The sequence below is a fragment of the Vulpes vulpes genome, chromosome 4 (genome assembly GCF_048418805.1).
Source record: "Vulpes vulpes isolate BD-2025 chromosome 4, VulVul3, whole genome shotgun sequence".
Lineage (NCBI taxonomy): Eukaryota > Metazoa > Chordata > Mammalia > Carnivora > Canidae > Vulpes > Vulpes vulpes.
The window spans coordinates 71,130,045-71,156,682 of record NC_132783.1 but is presented as its reverse complement, the minus strand read 5'-3'; the positions used below and the strand labels follow the sequence as shown (position 1 = coordinate 71,156,682).

At 37.3% G+C, this 26,638-nt stretch overlaps 1 protein-coding gene across 8 annotated transcripts in view; it reads left to right on the top strand.

The window, feature by feature from the left end:
• Nucleotides 1-26,638, top strand: part of FAM13C (family with sequence similarity 13 member C) — a 147,569-nt gene that overhangs the window by 43,989 nt on the left and 76,942 nt on the right. For all 8 annotated transcript variants that reach the window (XM_072756043.1, XM_072756044.1, XM_072756042.1 and 5 more), the window contains one exon: nt 9,920-10,038. In XM_072756043.1, the coding sequence (XP_072612144.1) occupies nt 9,920-10,038 (119 nt within the window). The remainder of the gene's footprint in view (nt 1-9,919; nt 10,039-26,638) is intronic.

Sequence of the window (26,638 nt, the reverse complement as noted above, 5' to 3'; positions counted from 1 at the left end):
GTAAAACATGGCCAGACAGAAATGTGGGTTGCAAATCCATTTGCAGCTGGGGTCCTACTGACTATCACCCACTCTCTGGAGAATCGTCTGTCTTTCTTACCTTTGGCAGTTATAGTTTTTGGAAATGGCTCTGGATATTGGGAAACTAGTATCTTTGAGTTGTTTAATACTGCCAGGAATGAAAAAAAAAATACTGCCAGGAATGTTTACTGTTTGCCCTGGCTGAAACTTGACAAGATATTTACAAGGATTTCTAAGTAGCTTTATGGCCAAATTGTAAGCTGATATTCAGAGCCTTTTAAAACTTTTTAAAAAGTTTTTAAAACTTTTTACAGGAACTTTTAAAAAGGCCTTCTCTTCTAAGCTAACTGTCCCAGAAGGAAAGAAAAAGATAAACTATATCCAAAGACAAAGCTCTAGATCTAGAACATAGGAATCTTTTGATTCCCATCTTAGTTGAAGATCTTCTCTCTGATCTAAAGAAGCAAATAGTTAATGTAGTTGGTTGGGTGGGTCAAACTTCTTGATGTCATTCAGATTGCCACCTAATTCTTCGAGGAATTAAAAACAAGTGTACTTGTCTTATAATTGAGTCTTTATAGAACATAAGTAAAGCTCTGGAAGCAATTCACCTACTTTTCCTTTTTTAAAACCAATCCTCAAACTTCCCCTAATCATCTCAAAAGGTTGTAGGTATTATAAAATTCTGTATTTAGGAAACAAAAGTCTTTGGAGAAACTTGGATTCTTTTTCTTTGCCTTTGAGATATAAATGTTCTACTTCGTTCTCTCTAGGAACTCTTATTTATAGAAGCCATCTCTGAAATGCAAACTTTAGGGAGCTAATTTCTATTAGAAGGGAAAAAGAGGAAAGGCTATCTGGAACCTAGGGATATGAAAAATCTTAAAAGTCTTTCCCACAAATATTATAAAAATATGTAAGCCATCTGAGCAGGTAACCTAACTTATTCCATCTGCCACAAACCATTTGGATCTTCTTTTAGAGGGTGCTGAGTTTTGTATTATTTTACTGTCTTGTGGATAAAATGTGAAATTAAAAGCTATAAGCTCTCTCTTTACATCTGTCTGTATGTTTATATATGTCTGTATTTTATAAATGAGTGATTTTTTCTATCTCTGGATGGTATTGCCAAAATTAATTTGTACAGAATTTTATTTCTATATAAACATATATAAAATATGCTCACAGAAATATGGAAAATAACTCAAATATTTCTCAAGTTTGTTTTAATCTAAGATAAACTTGGTAAATAAACATTACGTACATTGGCTTAATCAAAACTGGCATGTCTTTAGAGGTATAAATATTAGATGTAAGCAGATCTATAACTTTTATTTTACTTAGGTTTACTAAAAGTTAAAGAAGCTCATGTTACCTCTGTTACAGAGATAGAGAACAAACTGAGGGTTGATAGAGGGAGGTGGGTAGGAGGTGGGATAGATGAGTGATGAGTATTGTGATGTTGTGATGACCACTGGGTGTTGTATGTAAGTGATGAATCACTGTATTCTACTCCAGAAATCAATATTGCACTGTAAGTTAATTAACAAAATTTAAATTAAAAAAAAAAAAAGGACAATCTCATGAATAGATAAACAGCAAATCATCTTTTCATAAGTAAACTAAACATAATTGTTAAGAACAAGTAAATTAATAGAGATAAATAAGATGAAAGCTTATAAATGAACTTTTCAATGATAATTATACTTTTTTGTATATCTACTTAAACGTAGTTTTCAAAATCTTTTTGGTAACTTGAAACCTTAATATTACACTGAGATAAGTTAAATTATGGATACAGATTGAATATCTAGATCATTTCCAGGGAATATAAAATACTGAAACATTAACTACTGAACATAGGTTATCTGCTTTTGACTTCCTTTTACAGAAGAACTAAGGATATTTGGTCTATTAGTAAACATGTTTTGTCTACATTAAAAAGTTTACTGAGGAAGAAGATATTTCTAGACATTATAAAATATATTTATAAATTTGCCAATCCACTCTTACTTAATTCTTAGTTTTCACTAGGAATTTAAGATCCTAATGATAATAATTATAATCAATATATGTACTTAAAACTACTTCAAAATAATAAGAGTGAAAGTAAACAACCATTACTGAAAAGTAGGTAAAGGAAGTAAAATAACTATTTCAGAAAGAGAAAGAAGGAAAAAAACAAAAAATCTGAATAGATATAAGGAATTGTAGCACTTTTGTGGAAAGGGAATCTCAGGAAAATAATTTTTAGGTATGGTCAAGCTGGCAAAGGTTGATTAGTATGGATTTAAGATTGGGTTTTTTTTCCTAAAAAAATATTATTAAAAGGTCACTGATGCAAAATTAAAATTTGTTAAAAAGAAAGTATTCTTGTGCTCTTGATAAGTGATTGTGAAAGGCTTTTCATTTGTTCACTTTACCTTTTGGGCAATCTACATGGAAAGCAAAGATTTTTTTTTGCCTTAGTGAAATAATTTCCTGTGTTTCATGTTGTTTTTATTTCAGGTCTTTGATTATTTAATATTACCCAGTCTTTTAATACTAAAAAGAGCTAAGTGTCATTCACAACTATGTAACCTTTTGTATTTGCCTTTCAGATCTCCTATTGCCAATTTCATTAAATAGATAATTAAGTATTTAATGACCTGTGGTCCTACTTAGTCAAATATTCAAACTTTTTGACATTTTGACAAATTCCACAATTCAAACTCTAAATGGAGTCTTATTGACCTCAAAATAACTTTGATATATCCCAGAGAGTCCTTAGAAAACTCAAAATATTTATTTCTCACCCTGGAAAAGAGAAATGTTAAACAAATTAGGTTTATTTGATATGTTAAATTGTGTGGGAAACATTGTCAAATAAGTAATGATAAAGCTTCTTAGGTTATATGTGTATGGATATATGTTCCTAACATAGGTATTCCAGAAATTGTTTATAAAGTTTCTCAAAATTTATCACGACTTTAGTGTCCAAATATTATTCTAAATTATTGTATGTTAAAGAAATAACCACATTTCACCATCAAAGGAACTCTCATTAGGTCTTTAACCATGTGCATTTTTAAGTATTTTGTTATTTTAAGAGAATCATTTTTTATTCTGATGATTTTACAAAGTAAAATTAATGGAAAGGACTCTACCATGTGCTCTCATCCACCAACACCATTGGCACATTACAAGATGTTTTCACTTGGGTGCTTATTTCACAACTGAAGAAGGCTCCACCTGACATCTGGTCCTCTGCAAATACTAGAGACATCTAAATCAAATTGACTAGGAAGAGAATTAACTGACATTGAGGTAGAGTGCTTCCACCCAAAACATTAAGAGTGTTTCTTTGCATTTCTCCTTCCCTTTCCAACAATCCTTTTCCTAATTCTTATCATTCTTTTGTCAATCTACTGCTTTGCCCTGGCCTGGAAAGACATTGTTAATATATCTCAGACCATTATAAAAGTGGGTTATCCAACCTCCAGTCAATTGTTGGGCTTACTGTGATGCCCAACATATTTTCCATAATTCTTACCATCACAAACTTCTCCCTGATTTCCAATGCCTTAGTTTCTCTGGAACACACTTGTGGATAAACACTTCTGGAGAAGTGGAGACAAAATAGATAAACAAGCCATTTGGCTTGAGAAAGTGACTCCTTCAATGGGGTCTTTCTTTGATCTATTTAACCTAAGTTGGTTTGGGCTATGGGAATTGTAGCATGGGAAAGTCTGGAGTGTCCTCCAGACATCGAGTATTATTCAGTTTATAACCATTCTAATAGTCTCCTTGATACACTGTATTCTCTTCAAAAGCTTTAAATGCATGCATGCAGCTACTGGTAATGAGACAAATGGTCTTACTGTGCCTACAATGACCAAAAATGGGATGAAGAAACTACCAACTAAGGGACCAAGACCTTGATATCCTCACCTATGAATTGCAGTTAGAGATTCATCCTGATTCCGACATCAACAAGGAGTGGTAGCTCAGTGTGACGCTAAAACTTTAAATTTTGATCAATACTTGCAGTACAACTGAGAATTTATCATAAAGGGAGAGGTTGATCAATTGGGACCCACAAAATGGAGGCCATCTCAGTGGTCTAGCCCATGTCACAAATCTAAACAAAGTCAGCCTGCACTTACTGAAAACATCTGTCACGAAAACCTAACATCATCAGCCACAATCCTTCAAGTTAGCTGTAGCTAGCTTATCTAGCCTTAGAAGGAAATCTCTGTCCTCCTAGCCATTCATGCCGTTTCCATGTTGCCTCTTCTTATGCTCTGTAATACTCATTCTTGCCCAAAATCCCTCAGAAAGAGTGCTCCACTGTTTGATAGGCTCTCTACTCTCTGTATACATGAACTGTTTTCTCTTGAGTAACAAACCTCAAATTAGTTGCTAAATTGTTTCTGTTTTGTCATTTGATAATAGTAGGTTTGAGGTGTTGAAACAACATGGAAAAAATTCTGATTTGGGGTTTAGGAGATTGGGGTTAGGATGTGAGTTCTCTAGCTCAAGTGATTCAATGTGGTCCTATTTTATGCAATTTTGAATTAAATATTGATATAGAGTATTAAGTCTCACATTGCAAACAATTTGAAATAATGCAGTTCTCCCCAAATTTACAAGATTTGCATAATTTCAAAGCACTTCAGGCTATTGAACAAAAATTGTGTTAATTTTACTGAAATATTTCAACTTTAGCTGGTTAACAAAAAAGACTCACTACCTTCTGTCATGAGAATAGAGATATCCCCTGGTTTTTGAAAGTTCATGTTATGCCATTTGCATTTTATGAAAGAGCTACATTAGATCTGTCTTCATTAACCAGAAGAAATCTGAAGAGGATTTTTACTTTTATGAAAAAAGATGAAAATTGAAAATAGTGTTCAGTGTTTATTTTGCAGTGAGCTGTTATACAGGTAGCATGCCGCCTGAGCAGCGACAACGAGCCACCAACTTTCCTAGGAACTATACTCAGCAGCATTCTAGCATCAAACTGCCATAACATTAAATTGTGTCTGTGAACATCTGTTCTTTATCACAATTTATTTTGGGTGTCCATTAGCAAGATGTGTCCTAAGGCATCAGAAAAGCAAGAGGTTATTTTTTGGGGTCTGGGAATGCTCAATTTTTTTTCATATAAATTAATGGTAATTGTTGCTTTGCTTTATGCCATCTTGGCAGCTGAAAGATTTCATAGGGACACTCTACTTTTGATAGTGGGGGAATGTATAGTCTTAAAATACATAAACCTCAATCAGATTTTTCAGGGTCTTCAGAAAGGTATCTCCACATAAAAGACAATGTTTCTGGCTTAGGTAAATCATCTGTCTCGTCTACACTGGATTATTCTCACTAGGGAAAAGTGGGAGAGTAAGATCTACCTCCTAGTTTTAAATGGAGAAATACAGGTTAAAAGTGCCTTAGTTTAGTGCCCGGTACAGGTCAGGCACTCCGTGAATGTTATTTGATTTGGACAGTGGACAAGATAGCATAATTTGAATGTCTGTTTTCTACTAGAAATTCTTACAAATGTAGGCAGTAACCTGCATGATACCCCTGTATTTCAGATAAGGAAATAGGATCAGAGGAGATCCTACTTTGTGGATATATGTATATTTTGAACCTATACCTGCCTTCTTCCATGATTTATTTCTATGTTGAAATAGTGACCAAGGCAGGCAGAAATTATTTTAAAAAGGGGTCTGAACAAAGTTTTCTAAGTACCATGTTTTAAAGTTCTAGAACACTTAAAATAATAATCATTTTTAGAAGATACTATAATCAGCTCTTTTCCCCCAATTATGAAATGGATGTGATAACCCAATAGATCTTTTAATCAGGGGCAACAGTCTTTAAAACCCACAATTATTCAAAAGGACTTTAAGTCATTTTCACAGATATGTGTAGATATGTGTAGATATGTGTAGATATTTCACAGATATTTTCACAGATATGTGTGTATATATATATATATATATATATATATATATATATATGCTTTTCCAAACTATGGAGATATCAGATGTATTAATCATGTAGTAATTAGAGCTCTTGGGAAGAATGTGCTTTAATAAATGTAAGGCATGATTATTAGCAATGGAATGATTAGTTATAAACCAACTTAATTTAAAATTTAAGCCAATAGTTGAAGAAAGTAAATTTTTAAATCAATTCTGGAGTAGAATGGATACAGTAAAACCTCAAGTATGAGAAGATGAAAAAACTTAATGTTTTGCTTGACTACATATCTTGAAAGGAAGATTTAAAGGATGTGTAGGTCTTTGAGGTTAGCAATTCTGATTTGTCAAGCTGGAGCAGATGAGCAAAAACTAGGACTAGGACAAAACATTTTTTTTCTTTTTTGTGGGTTATGGATCTGTACAAATTGGAGGACTTGGAAGGGCTTGAAGCTGTGGCCATTACACTGGATCAAAACTTGATTCTCTCAAGTTCTGTAAGAGTCAGCCAAATTCACTAAAATCCAAACAAGGACAGCATATTATATTTCACTATTCCTTCTCAGGAGCAGTTAATTTTTCCTTGACTCAGCTGAGGTTCTGAGACTATCAATCTAATAGTTTCTCTATTGTCATTATGTATACTATCCTGGCTTCTCTTCATAGATCAGAAAGTAACTGAAATAATGCTTGTTTTACAGACACCTTATAAAATATCTCAGAGCTAAAAAAAATATCTCAGAGCTAAGTCAGTTTAATTGCTCCTACATATAGCAGAGAACCAACAAATCCCTCCACTGAAGCTGGAGGGACATACAGGAGCTGAGGTCAAAGGATAGAGAATAGCTCTGAGCAGGGAAAGATATAGGATCACTTGTTTTACAAGTGCCCCTCCAGGTTCTGCCTGGCCAAACCAGGAAGACAAGCCTAGAGGAGAGGGTCTTGACTTTTCCTTCCTTCAATTCCATTGGTCACCTTGGACCTGCCCATTTGGCAAACACATTACCACAGAAGTGAGTTAGTGTTTGCAAGTTAGTGTTTGCCCTCTTAAACTTTTAGTTCTTTGTCAAACAAATTTAAAATTCTTTGGGGTTGAGGGTATGACTGTCTTACTTTTAAAAAAAAAATATTTTATTTATTTATTAATGAGAGAGAGACAGAGAGGTAGAGACATAGGCAGAGGAAGAAGCAGGCTCCCTGTGGGGAGCTGGACGTGGGACCCGATCCAAGGGATCGTGGCCTGAGCCAAAGGCAGACGCTCAACCACTGAGCCACCCAGGCATCCCGTCTTACTCACTTTAATATAACCTCCTTAACTATCAACATTCTTGGTTTGTAGTAGGTGATTCCCTTTTAGGTAAAAATGTATCTCAGTCATTTTAGGTAAACATTCTGCTTTAATGTTCTAGAATTTCTGAGGAGGGATATCATAGCAGATTCCAAACAAAGGTGTAATGAAGCTTAAATGAGCAAAGCTAATTAAATATGTTCTTGTCCAGAGAGTGTCACTTTCTGGGGGTGGGCAGAGAAAATATGTTCTCTCAATCATACATGAGTACATTATCTATTCTAAGAACTTTCTTTGGCGGTCCTAGTTAACCTTGTCACTGGTCAGGTGGTGGAGCCCAACTGGAATGGGTATGTGAACTCATCAAGAGGGTGAATCCTTGTCTCTCATGAGTATCTCTGTTACAGAGGCCAATAAGCATGATTGAGTATCATTGTTCCTGTTATATACTTTTTACTCTGTGTCCTTAGGAATAAGTGATACCTGGCGGCACAATACCTTTGGAAGCTACTGTTATTAAATTCGAATGACATCCCTTTTCCTTCTGCCTCTCCCTTTAAGGAAAAGCATGAAATTATTTTTAAAAACCTGAGTAAAATTGGGGTTTATTCTCCTACTTTCTGTGAGGTTATTGAGTAACTTCTAGATCAGAAGTGGCCTTTTCTGGTGTGTCTTACTAACCAAACTTCTTTTGTGTCACACATAGTACCATGTTCTAATGGGCATGCTCTGAATTTTTTTGATACCAACACACACATTTTTTTCACACTTTGATTTTTCTCATATCTGAGTGCACTTTAAAACTGATGGATGCACTTAAAGTGGCATTAATTTTCTTTTCCTAAAAAGCTGTTATTTAATTAAACTGATGGTGGCTTTTATAATTGGTAGTGTCTTAGAATAAGAGAAAAGGTAGTGGTGTTTTAGTTATCTATAGTTGCATCACAAACCCAACACTTAAAATAACAATAATCACTTGTTACATCTTGTGGTTTCTGTAGGTTAGGAATAATAAGGAGGTCTTGTTTCTGCTCCATGATGTCTGGAGCCTCAGCTAGAAGACATGTAGCCTACAAGTTAGAATCACTTGAAGGCTCATTTCTGTGTGAGCTTTGCTGGGGCTATTGGTTCACGTGGGGCTATTCCATGAAGAGATAATGGATTGGAGAGGACTAAACTGAAAGATATTTATTCCTCTTCTTACAAACCAAAGATTTTCCAAATTCATAGGAACTTTGGAACCCGTTCAGCATTTTCAGAGAGAGGCTGAATTTGTTTCTGATATGAGGGGGTTTTGGAGGTTGGCACTTTGGAGCATGATCTTTTTGTTATTGGAAAGTGCAACATCTATCATTACAATTATGCCTGTTTTGCATCAGAGTCTGCTCTCTTCATTAGTATTCAGGATGATTTATACCAAACTCCCAACAGAGCAGTGAACCTGATGCAGGGCTCAATCGCAGGACTCTGAGATCATGACCTGAGCCAAAGGCAGATGCTTAACCGATTGAGCCACCCAGGCAACCCATAATTTTGTTTTAGAGACTTGTGAGGACTACTTTGCAAAATGCCCTACCACATTATCCTAGTGTTTTGTAAAAGTGACTTCTGAGATACTTGACATTGGCACCTGTACTGACTTTAACCCACACTCCAAATAGGAAAGCTTGGTCTATATTGCAGCCAGAGTATACCAGTCAGACTCAAATGTATTGCAACACAGGAGTATTTTCACTGCATAACAATAGCCATCTGAATTTACTGAATTTCTCACTGATTTAATTTTAGTATTTCTTTTGTCAGGTAAAGAGGGGCTATTTTTGCAACTGAAAACTTGTCAATTAGAGGTTTGATATAGCTCAAAAACTATAGTGGTTCAACTGTTGATTGTATATAAATCTTTCATTTTTAGTGTATGTCTCCTTGTAGTGAATCCAGATTCATTATAGCTTGGATATGTTTATGATATTCTCTGCAAAGTTTAGCATTCTGGAGTTCTTCTAAAGTAATGCATAGATTGCATCATGGGATGACCAATGTAGTAATTTGTTTGGATGTAGCATAGCTAATGGCAAGTGTGTGTTGTGTGTGTGTGTGTGTGTGTGTGTGTGTGTGTGTGTATGTGTGTATGTGTGTTAGAGGGAGGGAGAAGGAAGATCAAGCATGCTTGGGGTCTGGAATTTATAAAAAAAGAAATGACATCTCAGAGTTAGTCACTGTTAAGATTTTAGTATCTCAATCTGTGTGTGTGTATTCATACATATGTTTGTTTTTACAAAAATGAGCCAACGCTATAAATATTCTAGAAATTATATCTTCAGATCTATTTATTCAATACTCTTCTATAATATTTTTAATGTGAACATTTTCATGATGTGGTTGTATCATATCTCTTGAACATTAGATTTTTTATTATTTTTCTCTTTATTCTTTATTTATTAGTAATCTTATAGCAACTGACTAATAGAAAAAGGTTTCTTAAATTTCAGATCACTATTGGCCCCCTTCTTCAACTATGGTCGGCAGAGTGTGTTTTGTTTGTGTTCTCCTACCCTGAGACCCACTCCCAGCTGAAGAAGGCTGTGGAACATGGTGGTGTGGTGGTTACTGACAGTTCCTCTACTTTTGTTGTTTCTTCTTGCAGGAGACAGAGCATGTGGTACCCAGCCAGCCAGAGTGTCGGGGGAGAACAGGAACGCCAGCTCACGAGAGTCCACAAAACCACTCCTTCAGGTGCCAAGAAACAGTGCGAGTTCCACAAAGGTGGGCCTTTTTTGTCAGAATTTGTGCTGTGCCTAGTGTTGCTTTCCCAGAAATGCTAATGCTGGTGTTTGCCACTCCCACACAAGAGGCAAGGCTTTCTGATTTTGACTGGCATTCCTTACAAGTCACAGCAGCTGCTTTGAGAGGCTGTAAGAGAGTATTATTGAGTTTGAGTTCAAGAGAAATGTAAATAACCTACTGTCTCTGCCTTCATTTAGTAGATAATCAGCCTATGGCTCAGAGAGGAGAGGATATAGTCTTGGAGAAAGAAATGCTGATTTCATTTTGTCCTCTTTTATTCTATGCTAGAGATGACTAGATTTTCCTCTGTGATGATAATTAGTGATGAGAGTGTAGATATCAAGCCAATTTCTTTTCACATATTATCTCATTTAGCCTTCTCCATTTCTTCATAAAGTGAGTACCTATAGCCCCATTTTATGGAGAAAAAGCCTGAGGCTGGGATTCATTGAGGCACTGATGTTATACAAGTGAAAAATCTGAGCCAGCATTTGAACCTATAAATGTTTGATTACAAAGCAGCAGGTGTGGCTTCTGTGCTGATCCAAGTAGTGTCCTTGAGGTACTTGAAGCAGCCCAGAGCTGGCCTCTCTGGTCTGCTAGACCTACTGGAGACAGCCCTGGGTCCAGGGCAAGGATGTAGGTGGAAAGCTGTCTGTAGCAAGTTTGGCATGGCATTCTGATGGGAGCCTGGCATTGCAGCTGTCTGTGGAAAGAGTTTTCTGGAAATAAACAGAAGAAAGAATTCAGCTGCTAGTTTTGTCAGCTGTCTTTGTAGGATCATGTGTACAGCGTAATCATAGCCCTCGCTCAGTAGGAAGAGAGTGCTGTGCTTCTGAGCATGACCTTTAGATATTTTTTTTATGGCAGCACAGCCTAAATGAATCAACAACTATAGAGAAGTTGGCTGTGGTATGTAATTTTGCTTTAAAATATTCAACATGCTAAATTTAGAATCATAGATCCCCAAAAGATTGGAGGGGCCCCAAAAGCAAGGTGACCCAGCCTCCCATTGGATTCATAGGTGTTTGTATTTCCCACCTCACAAATTGCCACTTCTTTTCTGTTTATTCTTATGTGACCTCAGGTCAGGTAAGACTCAACCTTGTCATTTCTCTGCTGATCTGGGCATTCTCCTTCCTATTTGAAGCCTTATTATAATGAAGCTGTTTTAGACTGACTACAACCAATTTTGCATAGTGACCCTGTCTCCCTTCTACCAGACTGGTGACTGCCTTTTTTTTTTTCAAGAACGTGGCCAATTATATACCTATGCATATTTCAAAATAGTAACACAAAACAAAACAAAACTAAATTATTTATTGTATGGAATGAGTGGCAGCCCTTTGGGGTAGATATCCACAGAGGCTAATAAAGAAAAATGATACTAGAAGTTTACCTTCTCAAAGATACTTGATGTTTGGTAACTTGAAACCACTTTACATCTCATCTGTAGTAAGGAAGGTAAGTGGTTATATTACTGTTATCAGAGGGCAAGTCAGAAATATAACAGTTTTCTGTGATGAGAATAATTTACACATGATTAGTCAGAGGCAAGAGTACTGAATTAGAATAGTTTTGATAAGGAAATATACTGGGCAGCAATTCTTGTATTTGGGAATGGTGAGTGATAATTGAATTTGGATTTCAGATCTATGATACCTTTTCTCAGAAAAACAGAGATGCGGATATACACAAGTTTGTATCTTCTTAGGAGGTTCCTAGGCCTCCTCTGCATGTCAGTGAAAGGAACTAAATACAGACAGGCTCACTGGGCAGCTTTCCTCATTAAGTCAGGTTTGTCTCTCCACAACACATTTGACACTTCTACATCTTAGCCAACCTCCATAGAACCCCAAATACCTTGTCCTTTTCTTTTTTTCCTTCTAGGTTCCAGGTTCTACTTTGATGAGATCTAGCTTTCTGAGCTAGCCCCCATTCCAGACTATTTTGTACTCCAGTGTTGGCAATCACAGGATCTGGGGTTAAGTGTCAGATCAGAAGTGGTGTTAGGCCAATTATGTCTGGTACTGTTAAGTTTAGTATTTAGATTAGGCTGAGTTATTTGTCACAGCCATGGTAGCGTTACCTAGGGACATTCTAATGAAACTTTAAAAAAAAAAAAAAACATCTCAAAATATTACAGGGATTGTGAAACTTGATGAACTGGTGAAATGAGATCTGAGGCTAAAAACAACTTTGAGTCAGGTAGTTCACATTCCTGATAACAGTTCTCTTCACTTTTAAGCCAGCATTTGGCCAGGTTCAGGCATATGGTACCTAATAAGATCTTGATAGAGACATGATACTGTAACAGGATGCTCTAGACCTGGGTTTGAATCAAAGTAATGGAAAGGGCCAAGCTAAATCTCAGCAGGTATAAAATGTCACCTTCTTGGGGGTGGGGCGAGAATTGTGCATAATAAACACTTTGAAAAAGGGAAGAAAGATCTTTCTGTCAATCAAGGGGTCATATGTCATTTCAATGAGACTCAAAAGAGTAGTTAGTCTTCAGAGAATGAATCCATCCTTGTAGAAGTGGGACTTTGGAGCTCATTGTGTTATGAGGCAGGAATTGATCTTTGCATGTAAGCCAAGGAAAAATAGTTTCATACCTTCAGCTTTTAGACCATGTTGTATATTAAGCCCTTTCTAGTACAAAAAGCCTATATCTGTGTCTGTGGATGAGCTTTAGGGAAGTTGTTGAACGTTTTCCCCAAAGTTTGAGTGTATATATTATATTGGCTTTCTGTTGCTACTGTGACAAGGGACCACAAATCTGTGATTTAAAACACCACACATTTATAATCTTATAGTTCTGTAGATATTCAACATGGGTCTCCTATGGCTAAAATAAAGGTGGTCAGTAGGATTTCATTCCTTCCTGGACTCTCTGTCTCTTTGCCTTTTCCAGTTTCCAGAGGCTACCTATATTGCTTGGCTTGGGCCCCTTCCTCTATTGCAAAACTAGCAACATTACATCTCTGAGCATCTTCCATACATCTCCCTCTGACCATGACCAAGAGAGATTTTCTGACTTTAAGGATTCATGGGATTAGATTGGGCCAAGGTCCTTAACTTGAAGGACCATATCTTTAGAATCCCTTTTGTCGTGTAGAGTAACATGCAGAGTAGGACAAAAAATGAGGACAGGCACCTTAGTGTGTGTGTGGGCAGTTATTTTGCCTACTATATAAAAGCTTAGTTTTCCAGGGAAAATCTCTAAAGCATTCAGCACAATCTCTTGTGGTACTCATGACCCCAAAAAAGTTTAGAAACACTATCCTAGGTTATCCTAGGATAACCTCTTTCTACTTCCCAGTTTGCTTGTTCTTCAACAGAGACAACCTCAGACTGATTTCACCCCTCGATCCTCTTTCATTGTATCCTTCCTCCTATTTTCCATGTCTCCTCTGTCCTTGTATTAATTCCTTGTACAGTGCCCCACAGCAAAGATCTTAAGTTTGATCTTGTGGTTTATCTAATGTAGAAATCTATATTTTCCTTGTAGAATGTTTTAAAATATTTTGATTCAATATTTAAAATTCATAAGATTTTATAGATTTGGGAGATTCTTTTTGAAAAACGAAAGATGGGATAACTCAGGGTCTATATTCCTATTAACAGCAATTAGCTGGAGCTGAGGAGCAGCTGTCCATTTTTCCACAACTTCCAACCAGGTCCACCCGCTTATTTATGCTCCTTGCCTGGCTTCTACAGGCATTTGATTTATAATGCCTGCTTTAATCCTTTTCTTCCCAGCAACTGCTCATCCTGGGTACTCTAGCTGCCTGGAGCTAAGCCCTAATAAGGTAATGTCTGATACTGTCTCCTTTCCAAGATGATGTATTTACATTTTAACTTGGATTTTCATTGCATCTGAATGGAGGGGCTATGTATTACCCTACTCTGGTATGCTCCTCAGTACCTGGAGCTTTTCAAAGCATGTAATATTATAGAACTGCATTTGGTTAGAGCAAGAATGAAGCCTTGCTAATCATTTAATACAGCCCTCTCATTTTCTAGTTTGACACCCACTGAGACCATGATTTGCTTAAACCCTCACCCCCCCTTATAACAGAGCCAAGACAAATTCCATCAATCTGTTCAGAGCAGTCACTTGATGAATATGCATAAGTTTGATTTATTTTTTTATACAGCTACAGCCAGTGCCAATCCTATGAACCCTCAGATATGACAAAGGAGGATTTATGAATATAACAGAATACTAATGAAGCTGGGGATTTCTTAGCTAGCTAAGTAAATTTACTTTTGAGAGTGATTAACTCACTTGTGTTTAAAATATTGTATTAAAATTTATGACAGCATTAAACTTTTAATGTCATTAAAGACCTTGTCTGTATAAACAGGAGCTATTCTATAGCATTGTGTCACTACTAATTAAGTTGGTGGTTACATTTGTGAATTGGAGTTTATTAGCCTCTTCATCTGGAAGTCCCCAGTTAGAGGGGGTTGAGGTTTGGTGTATTAGCAAGAATAATGGTGTTTGGTGGCTTTGACTATTTTTGTGACATTCCAGAAGAAAGACAAAGTGTTGTTGCTTTATGGAAAGAGGAAGTTTTGTTGGCAGCAGCTTTTCCAGCAGCTTTTCCATGGGGAATAAATCCTTTCAGCTTTTGTTTTTGACATAGACAATTTGTGTGTATTTTAATAGTTAATTGTTTCTTATTTAAGTGTTTTCTTGTGGAAGTAAGAAAATTCTTAATGATCTCTGCTAAAAAGAGAAAGAATGAGTAAAAGAAAGAGGACCCAGAGATTTTTAATAACATAGTAGACAAGATCTGCCTTCTTGGACTGTACCAGAGCAAGGACTCTGCATGTTGCCAACATGTTCTTATTAGGATTTCTTTTCCTTCCCTCCCCTCCCCTCCCCTCCCCTCCCCTCCCCTCCCCTCCCCTCCCCTCCCCCCCCTCCCCTCCCCTCCCCTCTCCTCTCCTCTCCTCTCCTCTCCTCTCCCCTCCCCTCCTCTTCTCTCATCTCCTCTCCCCTCCCTTTCCCTCCCCTCCCCTCCCTTTCCCTCCTCTCTCTTCTCTTTTCCTTCCCCACCCCCTTCTCCTTCCCCTCCCTCCCTCCTTCTCTCTTCTTTCTTTTTCTTTCTTTCTTTCTAATAGCATAGGAGGAGGAGAACAATGAGGTATAAACAAAAAAAATTACTTTGTCTTGATAATGTTTTGAGACTCCCTGCTATATAGTTGGGTGACGAGTGGGCTCTGAAATGCTTACTTTGCCTAGGAAGGAAGCCATATAGTGAGGGCTCTTCTTCATCCCCTGATCCTGCCTCCATCTTCATGGGCACAGAAACAATCTGGTAGAATGGAAAGAACATTCAAATTAAGAAATGCAGTCTTATCTCATGTCTTTCAGGTGACCTTAGTCACTTCATACAAATCGCTCAGTCCCCTTTAACTTGAGTTTGGGTCAGATGATTTTTCCATCCTCTTCTGGCTCTAATACTAAACATGCTTGACATTCTAGATGTTTAAAGGATTAGATGTGGAAAGATTTTAGCTTAATAAAACAAGCTCTTGCAGTCACAGATAAAAATAATTCCTCCTCCTGCTGTAGAGCACAAAAATATCGTACACCAAATCACCAACCCCTTGAACTGATAAAGAGCCCACACTTGATTATTCTGGGAATGAAACCCTCCATTATTATTATTAATTATTATTATTATGATTATTATTATTGCCTTCCCTTGGTTAGTTTATAAATTGTTAGCACTTTCACTGGACAATGATTAGGCAAAAAGATAAGTGAGAAGCTCGGAGATATTCTCTGATTAAATATAATAAATGGAACATGGTTATATTGGAAAATATTAAAAATCCAAGGAAATAAAAATTTCCTGTAATCTTACTACCTCAATATAACTATGGTCATCCATTTTAGTGTATGTTTTTGTATTTTTGTTATTGTTTTAAGTTTTTGTTTAATTCCAGTTAGTTAAATATAGTGTTCTATTAGTTTCTGGCATACAATATAGTAATTCAGTACTTTCATATATCACACTGTGCTCATCACTAGTGTACTCCTTATATTGTTGCTATTGTTTTAATGTGGCATAAAAAGTTGTTTAGGAAAGGGGCTTCCTGATACATTAAGATTGAATTCACTTCAAATAGGCTCCAAGGTATAAAGCTAGACCAGAATGCATTGTGCATTCTGACTATATAATCGTCATATGTAAGTTGAATAATAGAGTAATGGGGTAATAATTATCACCAACCTCTGCTTCATTTATGGCTAAGGTGAACACATTTAATTTTTCATAACGAATATTCTAACATACAATTTTCTACAAGAAACGTATTTTACAAACTTTGGTATCATAGCTTTGTGTTACAAATAATATTTCTAGGAGATGGAACGAAAAAATTTGTCCTTAATACCTCAACATCTTAGAAACCTTCTTGGCCTATCTTGGACTAGATTTAGGTGACAAATTTCAATAGTGATTATAGGAGACATAGTATGCATATAAACTTAAATCTAATTTAAAAATGACCAGCTGGTTAGGCATTGAGGGTTCCTGAGGTCATGGGAATGAGGTTTTTCTTTAACTTACTCTTTATCTTCCCAATGAGGCAATGGCTACTGCAGTGTTTCCGTCATAGTATTCATTTACAAGTTTATTCTTTTTCAAGACTAATGTTTAATACTAAACATGCACACACAAACACATCCACATCCACATCTACTCAAATCATATATAGTGACATACACAGCTCCCACTCATCCTTTCTCTGTATTTTTCTTTTTTTTTTAATTTTTCTTTATCTTTAACCAACTTATTTTATATATGTAATTTTTTATATACATATACATTTTTTAATATATGTGAAATCTTAGACATTTCTGTGTAACTTGTTTGTCCTACTTAATATTGTATTTTTCCATATCATAAAATATTCTAAAACATTAATGACTGTAAGATATTCCATTATGTGAATATACCATAATTTATGTAACAAATTCCAAATTAGTATGTATTTTGATTACTTCTGTAATTTATATTTATAGATACTGCTGTGGTAAGGATTGTTTAAAAATATTTTTGTGTACTTCCGTTTTAGTTTCCGTGGTTTGTGCTTAAGGGTAAAGCTGTCTAGGCCTGGGATTTGAAATCATAAACTGAAAAGAGACATGGGATATGAATTTGTCAGTTATCTGATCATGAAAGAAGATAGGAATAAAATGGATAATTGATAATTTTGAGAGAATTAGATAGAAAGTCATGTGGTTAGATTTCTGTATTTGTCAGCATCATAGGATAGTGGTTCTGGGTGGAATGTTTGAGACCGTTCAGTCCAATCCCCTTCTCCAAAAATATTTCTGTTTCATGCACTAGCCCTTACAGTTTTCTAGTTCAGATTGTGCTAGGGGAATATTGCTTCTTCTCTAATGTTCCCAGAGAACATTTGGAAGGCATGCCAGGTGTGAAACGACTCTTTGATATGTGGAACTACCCTGCACATCTTAGGGACTCTGGCAGCTTTGGTTGTAGCCCTCAGAATGTCAGTAGTCTCTCCCAGCCTCTGTACCAATCAAAAATAGCCCCTAAATTTCCTAAATGCTTTCTAGAGGGCATACCACCACCCTCTTGAGAAACATCAGTCTTCATGGTGGATTTTTAAAACTGCTTTATAAGTCTTTATTAATATGGATACATGTTCATGATTTATTTATACATGAAGAAAAAAGCAATTATATAACAGAATTACAAGGTGATCTTATTTTTGCTTAACAGTTATATACAGGAACATATACTAGAAAGACATAAATCAGTATTTTATTGGTGTTTATTTTCAGGTGAAATGATTAAGCGTGCTGATTTTTAAAATCTTCTTTTTGTTTCTCAAATTTTCCACAATGGGTTCCTCTTGTTTGTAACTGGGAAAATTATTTATAAGTGAAATAACATAGTATGCACTGTTTAGGATATAGAACCATAAATAAATTTGTTGCAGTCACTGCAATCATATTAAGTAGTTTTCTTTTCTTTTTTTTTTTTTAAGATTTTATTTATTTATTCATGAGAGACACAGAGAGAGGAGAAGCAGGCTTCATGCAGGAAGCCTGATGTGGGACTCGATCCTGGGACTCCAGGATCACGCCCTGGGCCAGAGGCAGGTGCCAAACCACTGAGGCACCCAGGGATCCCCAGTAGTTTTATTTTCTATTTCTTTGAACCGTTTTATCTCAATTTGAGGTAAACAGGAATATTAGGAAAGTATGATAGAAGAATGAAACTTTTAAATATTATTATTGTTAACTAGAAGAAACTTAAAAAGCACTTTCAATGTATCTGTAGCTTTTATGGTTTGGATTAGTTGGGATCAGAAAGCAAATATTAAAGTGATTTTCCCAGGGTCAGATGACACTGAAAACCAGAGCCTGTATCCTAGACACCTCTTTGTTTGATTGTTTTATTCTGTGGATAAAAGTAGAAGAAACACTTTTTTATACCCTTTAAGCAGTGCAAGCCTTTCAGGGTTACCCAGCATAGAGCTCTAATCAAGAGAACCCGTATGACTCTGCAGATAATAGGGGCAAAGGAAATACTAGAGCCCATTTGAAGGGAATGGGGTCCAAGAGAAGAAACCTGGGAAGGTGGAAGCAGGAGTAACGCCAGATTTCAGGAGGTTTTTAAAGCCTTGAACTTAACACCAATACAAGAAAACAACTTTGGCTTCACTAAACCTATTGAAAAATCCAGACATTATAGAGCCCTTGGGATATGCATGTGGAGGGCTAGTTCCCAGGGAAAGGAAGGTTGTTGTCAGAAGTAGATTGGAGATAAAAAGTGCTAGGAAGATAAAATCACTATACTGCTGGAATGATTTAGGGGCATGGAGAGAACTTGGAACTGATAGAAGAGAATTGAGGACCAGCTTTAAGGTAACTGCCAAAATGTGCCTAGTCAATCTTGAGTGATGTGAAAGCATGTGAGAACCAGGCTCCTGACTTGCCTTTCTGATCATTAACTTACCCTTGCCCCTCAGACCAACAGTAATCCAGGTTCTGTTTATCTTGTGCCAAAATCACATTGGTAAGAATGGGATTGTGTTGCAGGTATGCATGGCATTTGTTTGGTTTAAAATGAAGATAATGAGAATCCTAAGTAGCATAGATACTCTGGGAATAGCAAGTATAGAGGTGCTGGCTTATTCAACAGGTAGACAAAGGGCTGGAGAAATTGAACTGCAGAGAAAATGTATTAGATGGCATCAGAAAAGTTGGCAGTGCCCAGATTGCACAGAGCCTTGTAGCCAGGGATCTTAGATTTTGTTGGAGTCAAGGGAAGCCATTGGATGATATCAACAGGAGAAAAACATGCTCAGATTTGCATCTTTAAAAGACCACTCTAGGTGGTGTGTGTTGTGGGGAAGCAGAGAGACATAGAGGAGGTAATGCATCTTCCGTGTGGGAGGTGATGGTGGTAGTGAGGATGGAAAGGGAAGAGGAGAGGTGGAAATTAGAGGTTCATATCTTCTTTATGGAAGAGAAAAATATGTTCCCTATATTAGGGAACAGGTAGGATTTAGGCTTGTTTAATATTAACACTTACTTAAGTCTTCTGTGCCTTTTCTTAAGTTCTTTCATTCCTAGAGCTATCCTGATTCATAATTTAAAAGCTAGAATGTTGGAAAGCCAAAAATCAGATGTAATATTACAGTGCCCAGTGGAATGAGGATTTAATATTCATTAAATATTTACCTTTCATTCAAATTAGCCACTCTCCTCCACCATTATTTGTGATCTTCTGTCCCTTTCACTTCATCTGTCCCTATACTAAACCTTCATTTGCATGCTTATTTTCCTGTCCCTGACTCAGAAAGATAGGTATTGTGTTTACTTTGTAATGTTGCTCACTTCCTCATGTTAGATTCCTCCAGAAAGCAGAGCCTCATAGAAAGCCTTAGGTACAAAGAGGTGATCCCAGGAAGCAGGAAATAGGGGAGGAGGAAGAGCTGAAGGCAGGTGCATAATTGAGGTTACCACTTATGTCAACTGGCGATCAGTCCCTGATGACTCTCTGAGGAAACTTGTAAAAATTTCTCAAATATATCCCTATGAAAGTTGGGAGGCAACAGTGTTTATTCACACATTCCCCTCTTTGTTGGCTGAGGGTTGTCCCCAGAGGAGGTACTCCCCCCACACTTCCAGGCTGAGGGAAGGAGCTCTGCCTCACAAAATCCTTGAGGCAGAAAAGTGAAGCGACTTGGCAGGCGCTAAGAGGGGGATAATTTGAACGAGCAGAACTGTCCATGGAGCTGAAGCATCTGTTATGGCCACTGCAACTCCTCGGCTGACCACTGCCTGGCACAGGAAGCAGTTGTCTCATAATTACTTATTAAGCGAATAGAAAATGAGGTGTTGCAAGGAAGTGCTTTGTATCCAGCTCAGCAAACCAAGTGCTACTATCATTATTAATAATAATGTATTAGAACTTCTGCTCCCAATGGATTCCCTGTCCTCAACATCTTTTCCCAAACTCTTCTTTCTGATTCATGAGGTATTATTTTTTTTTTTCATGAGGTATTATTAAACACACTCATGGAAATTCTATCTCCTTTCTCCTCTCAGTCCTGACACTGGCTTCATGTGTCTTACTGCCCACGCATTCTCTGGGCATTGGTATGGTTCTGGCTGTTTCTGGGCTCTGTTCCAGCCCACCAAGGTGAGGAGCAGTATCTAATCCAGTGCAGCTCAGCGCCTTGTATTCAGTATTTCTCATAGTGTCACCAGGGACATAACACTTCCTGATTCTGCAGTGTGTCCCCTAGGAGGCCAGGTCAGAAACACTCACCGCACTTCTGCACTCACAGAAGTCCCTCATCTGATATCCTCCTGGATTACTGAACCTGGACCTTTAGGATAATATTTCCCAATTAGGAATCCCCTGGACCACTTGTAAAATACATGTTACCAATGCACTCCTTTGGAAATACAGATTCAGTAACTATGGCCCAGGAATCTGTTTTTAATAACACTGATTGATTGTAATCTTCAGAGAAGTATAGAGGGGGCAAAGCTTGGGTTCTAATAATTACTGTCAGGGCATATTATTATTATTATTAGAGATTAGCATGCTGCCTCTAGCCATATCTTTCTTCTCCCTCTATGGGAGTTCATTGACCTGGACATGTACATATATGAGTTGAAAAGTCATGAACATCTATTGACCTCTAGTTCTGTTTTCTGTCAGCAGTCTCTTTGGTGGTCATTTTAAATTCAGTGCCTTAATTTCTTTATTTTTGAAGGTGGCTGCCCAGTATTCCTCAGTCCACAGAAATCTGATTAAAAGAAAAAATGCTTTTTCTTTAGAGAATAAAAGAATGCTTTTAATATAGCTCGGACTCCCCAGAGAAAGGAATTTTTTAATTACTGGTTTTGACGGTTGTTATTGTTGCTAATAATATTACTGGAGTTTATTGGCATCTTGTCTGTGTCTGCATATAGAGCTATTGTTTGTACATAAAGAATGTTTTGCTCAGATGGTTGTCCTCTTGGGATATACCTTTTGTTTTCAAAAGATTTCAGGAAACAACAGTCATACAGTCAGCAGCAGTCATCCGGGTATACATTAGTGTATCCCATGTTGCTTTCTAGATAGCAGCTCAATTTAATGCCGTGGAATATCTTGAACTCTTACGAGTGATTCAAGGTTCAGCTTGGCTCAGCCTTAAGGTTCTGGTTCTATATCATGCACTCTTGAAAAGTGTACTGGCTGCTGTCCTTTTACTCTTTTTGCCCAGGTTTTCTAAATGTGGATTAGAGCACCACTTGCTTATCTTTAGCAGGTCGTCTTAGGAAAGAAATGTATCTGCTTGTGGGAATGAGAGTCATCCCATCCTGCCAGTCCTGTTAGCATGCTCTAGATGGAGGAGAGAGCATGAGTTTTATCATAATCATGGTATATACACTTGGGAATATGTCAGATTGGCAGCTCTCTACAACCCTGGGATGAATATTTATTTTTTGAAAGATTTATTTATTTATTTATTTATTTATTCTAGAATGTGACAGAGAGAGAGAGAGAGAGAGAAGCAGCAGCAGAAGGGGCAGAGGGAGAGGGAGAGGGAGAGAGAATCTCAAGCAGACTCAGCCCTGAGCACGGAGCCCAGTGCAGGGCTCAATCTTATGACCCTGAGATCATGACCTGAGCCAAAGTCAAGAGTCAGTTGCTTAACTGACTATGCTACCCAGGTGCCCCAGGATGAATACTTTATTAACAAATATATGAGTACCTACTATGTGCCAAATTTCATCATTATCCCTGGAGATAAAATAATAAGCAAGACTCATAAAATCATAGAGTATATAGCATCATGAGTGAGAGACAATCAGATAATTATGCAAATACAGAGTTCAAGACTATGGAGCAAATGAGGAGCAATACAACAAGAACATATAAAAGAGAGACCTGATTGTGAGCTACCTGATATCTACAGGATGAATGTGTTAATTAGGAGAGAGAGTGGAGAGGGAACAGCATTATGGGCTCAGGAACAACACATAGAAAGGCCTGAGGTGGAAACAAGCATGGTGCATATAAGAAACTGTAAGAATATTAGTGCACTAGAAGCAGAGAGGGAGAATGGTATGAATTGAGGTTGAAGAGGTGGACAGGTGCTAAATCCTCGAGGATATCCTAGAATACTATAAGAATTTTGGTCACTAAGTGCTGTGTGCAAAAGGGTAAGGACAGATAGTTTTGTGGAAAATGGTTTGAGAGGGTAGAGGGGGAGTAGGGAGACCATGGAGATAGTCCAAAAGACAGATTATAGTGGTTTGGCTTGAGGTGGTAGTGGTGGAGGTGGAGGGAAGAGGACAGACGCAAAAGCTATTTGAAATAAGAAATTTAAGACCTCATAATACAATGTTAATTGGACTTAAGGGAGAGGAAAGTGTCAGAATAACTGTCAGATGTCTTCCATGAGCAATTGGATAGAAGGAGAAGTATTTCACTGAGATAGGGAACACATTCATCTTTTAATTTAATTATAGATAATTGAAATGTTGATATAAATTTAAAATTTCTATGCTAAAATATTGCTTCTTCACAAATTATTACACTATGATTTGATACTATCCTTAGGCTATGAAAAATATCTTAATGCTTTGTTCATTTTGCTATTTTGAATTCCAATATACCTTCCAAGGGAAGGCCACTGCAAGATGACACTATAGATTGGCTCAGCACATGCTTTAGAGTCCCAGAAATATAGGATCGCCAAAAATTTTAGAAAAGTTGCACTTTAATGGGTTGGCTACAACTTTGCAGTCACCAAATCTGGGAAGAAGCTCTTCTAATATCAGTACAAAACTAAGTTTTCTATTTCTCTGTTATAATTGCTTTTAATTTGAATTATATCATGGTGGTGATGTTGGTAGTGGTAGTGGTGGTGGTAATGATATGGCAGTGTTGGTGGTTGTGGTGATGACAATAATAGTGATGGCTACAGTGGCAGTGATGACAGTGGTGGTGATGACAATGGTGGTGGTAGCAATGGTGGTGGTGATGATACTGACAATGACAGCAGTGGCAGTGGCAGATATAGTAGTGATCACGGTGGTGGTGGTGATGGTGATGGTGATGATGACAGTGGTGGTGACAACTATGGTGATGGTGGTGATGGTGGTGGTGGCGGTGATGGCAGTGGCAGTGATAGTAGTAGTGGTGGCAGTATATAGTAGTGGTCATGGTGATGATGATGGTGGTGATGGTGGTGGTGATGACAGTGATGGTGGTGGTGATGACAGTGATGGTGATGGAGTGATGTTCAGAAGCATGACACTCCCATTAGTTCTGAGAGCCATAATCAGACTCTGTGGAGCAGAGTCTGCATTTCCTGTTGTCTGTACCAGAGGGGAGGGGTGTGTTTTGGAGCTGACAGAGGGCTCTGACAGGCCTACTCATAGTAGAGATGTGCCTGGTTCCTTTCCTATTGTTATTTTGGATGAAAGGAAGCAAGAAAATTGGAAGGAATGTTTCAGTGTGACCCAGCATTAATATTTGGGCCAGGATTATAAGTGGTTCGAGCAGTATCTTTAAAGATCTTTTACAAAAGGGAATTTGAGACACCCAGATACTGTTCCAGTTTTCTTTTCATTGCTAAAGTACTCTAGTGAGAAGCTTCATTTCTCTTTCCTCTTCTGTCCATAACCTTTATCTTGTTCAATCCACTGTCTTTTTGTTTCTCTATTTTCCTTCTCATGATCTCCAGATAATTGAGATTTTCTAGCATTGTGAGCTTGGGCAATGCACTTGCATGTCTTGTTCTCCTTGCTTTGCTCTCTTGTTCTCCATTGTATTTAGCATCTGGTACACCATAAATCACTGGCTTATTTCTTTGGGTCTTCTCTCCTCATATGAAAATTGTAAGTTCCATAAGGGCAGAGACTTTGTTTTATTGACTGTTTTATTCCAAAAATCTGTAATAGTCCCTGGCAGATAGTTAGTGGTTCATAAATATTAATTTAATGAATGAATAAAGTTATATAACTGCCCTGTTTTCTGTTAAGTCAAATGGGTATACTAATGCTAATCTCAGATAGTTACTATGAGGATTAAATGAAATAATCTCAGTACCTGGCATTCCCAGCCTGGTATAGTAAGGGCTGGTAAACTGTTAGTGGTCCTTGACATTTTTCTCATAACCTCTTTCTCTTTGTTATTTAGAATGATATTCTAGTTAGCTTCTTACCTCCTTAGTGATAGATCTGTACTTTCTTCTGTCTACTAACTGGCCAGTTTCAGAGACTGCCCAGTGGCCCTGAGTAGGAAGTCCCAGGTTTTGTCTTTTTCAGCTTTCTCATTCACAAGACTTTGATCATTGTTAATAAAATATATCATGAATTATCATCATTTATAATTCTGTAATGGTATTTTCATATATCATTCTAGAATCCCTGTGCTATTTTTAATACAGCTAGCAGTTGGGGTGTCTGGGTGGCTCAGTGGTTGAGCCTCTGCCTTTGGCTCAGGTCATGATCCGAGGGTCCTGGGATTGAGTCCCACATCAGGCTCCCCACAGGGGGTCTGCTTCTCCCTCTGCCTACATCTTTGCCTCTCTTTCTGTTTCTCTCATGAATAAGTAGGTAAAATCTTTTTTTTTTTAAATTTTTTTTTATTTTTATTTATGATAGTCACAGACAGAGAGAGAGAGGCAGAGACACAGGCAGAGGGAGAAGCAGGCTCCATGCACCGGGAGCCCGATGTGGGATTCGATCCCGGGTCTCCAGGATCGCGCCCTGGGCCAAAGGCAGGCGCCAAACCGTTGCGCCACCCAGGGATCCCGGTAAAATCTTTTTTAAAAATACAGCTAGCGGTCATGAATTATTCTATGAGATAGCTTTTGTTATCCTCACTTTACAGACAAGGAAACTGAGCCTTAGAGAAGTTGCTATCTTACCTGTGGGCACACACATCAAGTAAGTAGTAGATCAAGAAATCATATTAGATCTGGTTCCTTGTTTCTTCATTTACCCATCCAAAGGCTTGCACTGAATATGTGCCATAGTCCAGGAACCATGCTAGGCTCTGGCCACACAGCAGGGAAAAAAAAATCAGTGCTGAACCTGTGACCATTGCATATCACAGTTACCATTACCACAATATCTCTCTACTGAACACACAATAGAGTAGCAATTATAGGGTGAGCCGTGCTCAGGTATTTTTACTTTCCTATCTCAGCCTTGCTTCAAGCTGCAAATATCTAAATCTAAACTTATGAATTGCCTCTCTTTCTGCCAACTGCCTGCTCTCCCCACCAAAATTACATATTTTTCTACCTCCATTAGAAAAACCACCTGTCATCTTTCTAGTCACATGGTCTCAAAACTTTGAAATAGTTGTGATTATCCCATCTCTTTTATTCCATACTTTCCATACATACCCAGGACCTCTTGATTATTTTTTAAGATTTTATTTATTTCTTTGAGAGAGAGAAAGAGAGCTTTTCCTTCTCCCTCTGCCATCCCCTTGTCTCATGCTCTCTTTCTCTCTGTTTCTAATTCCCCAGTTCCTTTCTACCATTCTAATATCAGCCCTGATCTTTGACTTACTGAAATTAGCCCTAAGATTGGGTGTTAGTTTTATCCTCTGCTTCAGATTCCACTGAATTGTTAAGTCTCCTAAAGGCCTAGAGTCTGCTTTTTATCTCCCCAACACTATACCAGGCACATAGGAGACATTCAGATGGTTATTAAATTAATGTAACTTTGATGGTTAGACCACAATTCTTAAACTTGCTCTGAAGATTTATTTGGAGATTATAAGTAGTTTTCCTGGAAGATCATGTGAGTTTATTATAAGTAGGCTGTTCTCTGCATCTCAATAATACATATTTTCAACAAAGTCTACTTCTGCTTTTTTCCATTAATGTTTGCTACCTGTGTATTTGTTTTATCATCTGCTAGCACTAAAGCCCTAGAAAAATTTATGGTTAAACTATAGACTGGTAAATATTTTTTCCACTAAAGAATATCACTCTTCCATTCTTCTGGTGCTACCATAATTCTGTAGAAACACAGTTTGAGAACCAGTAT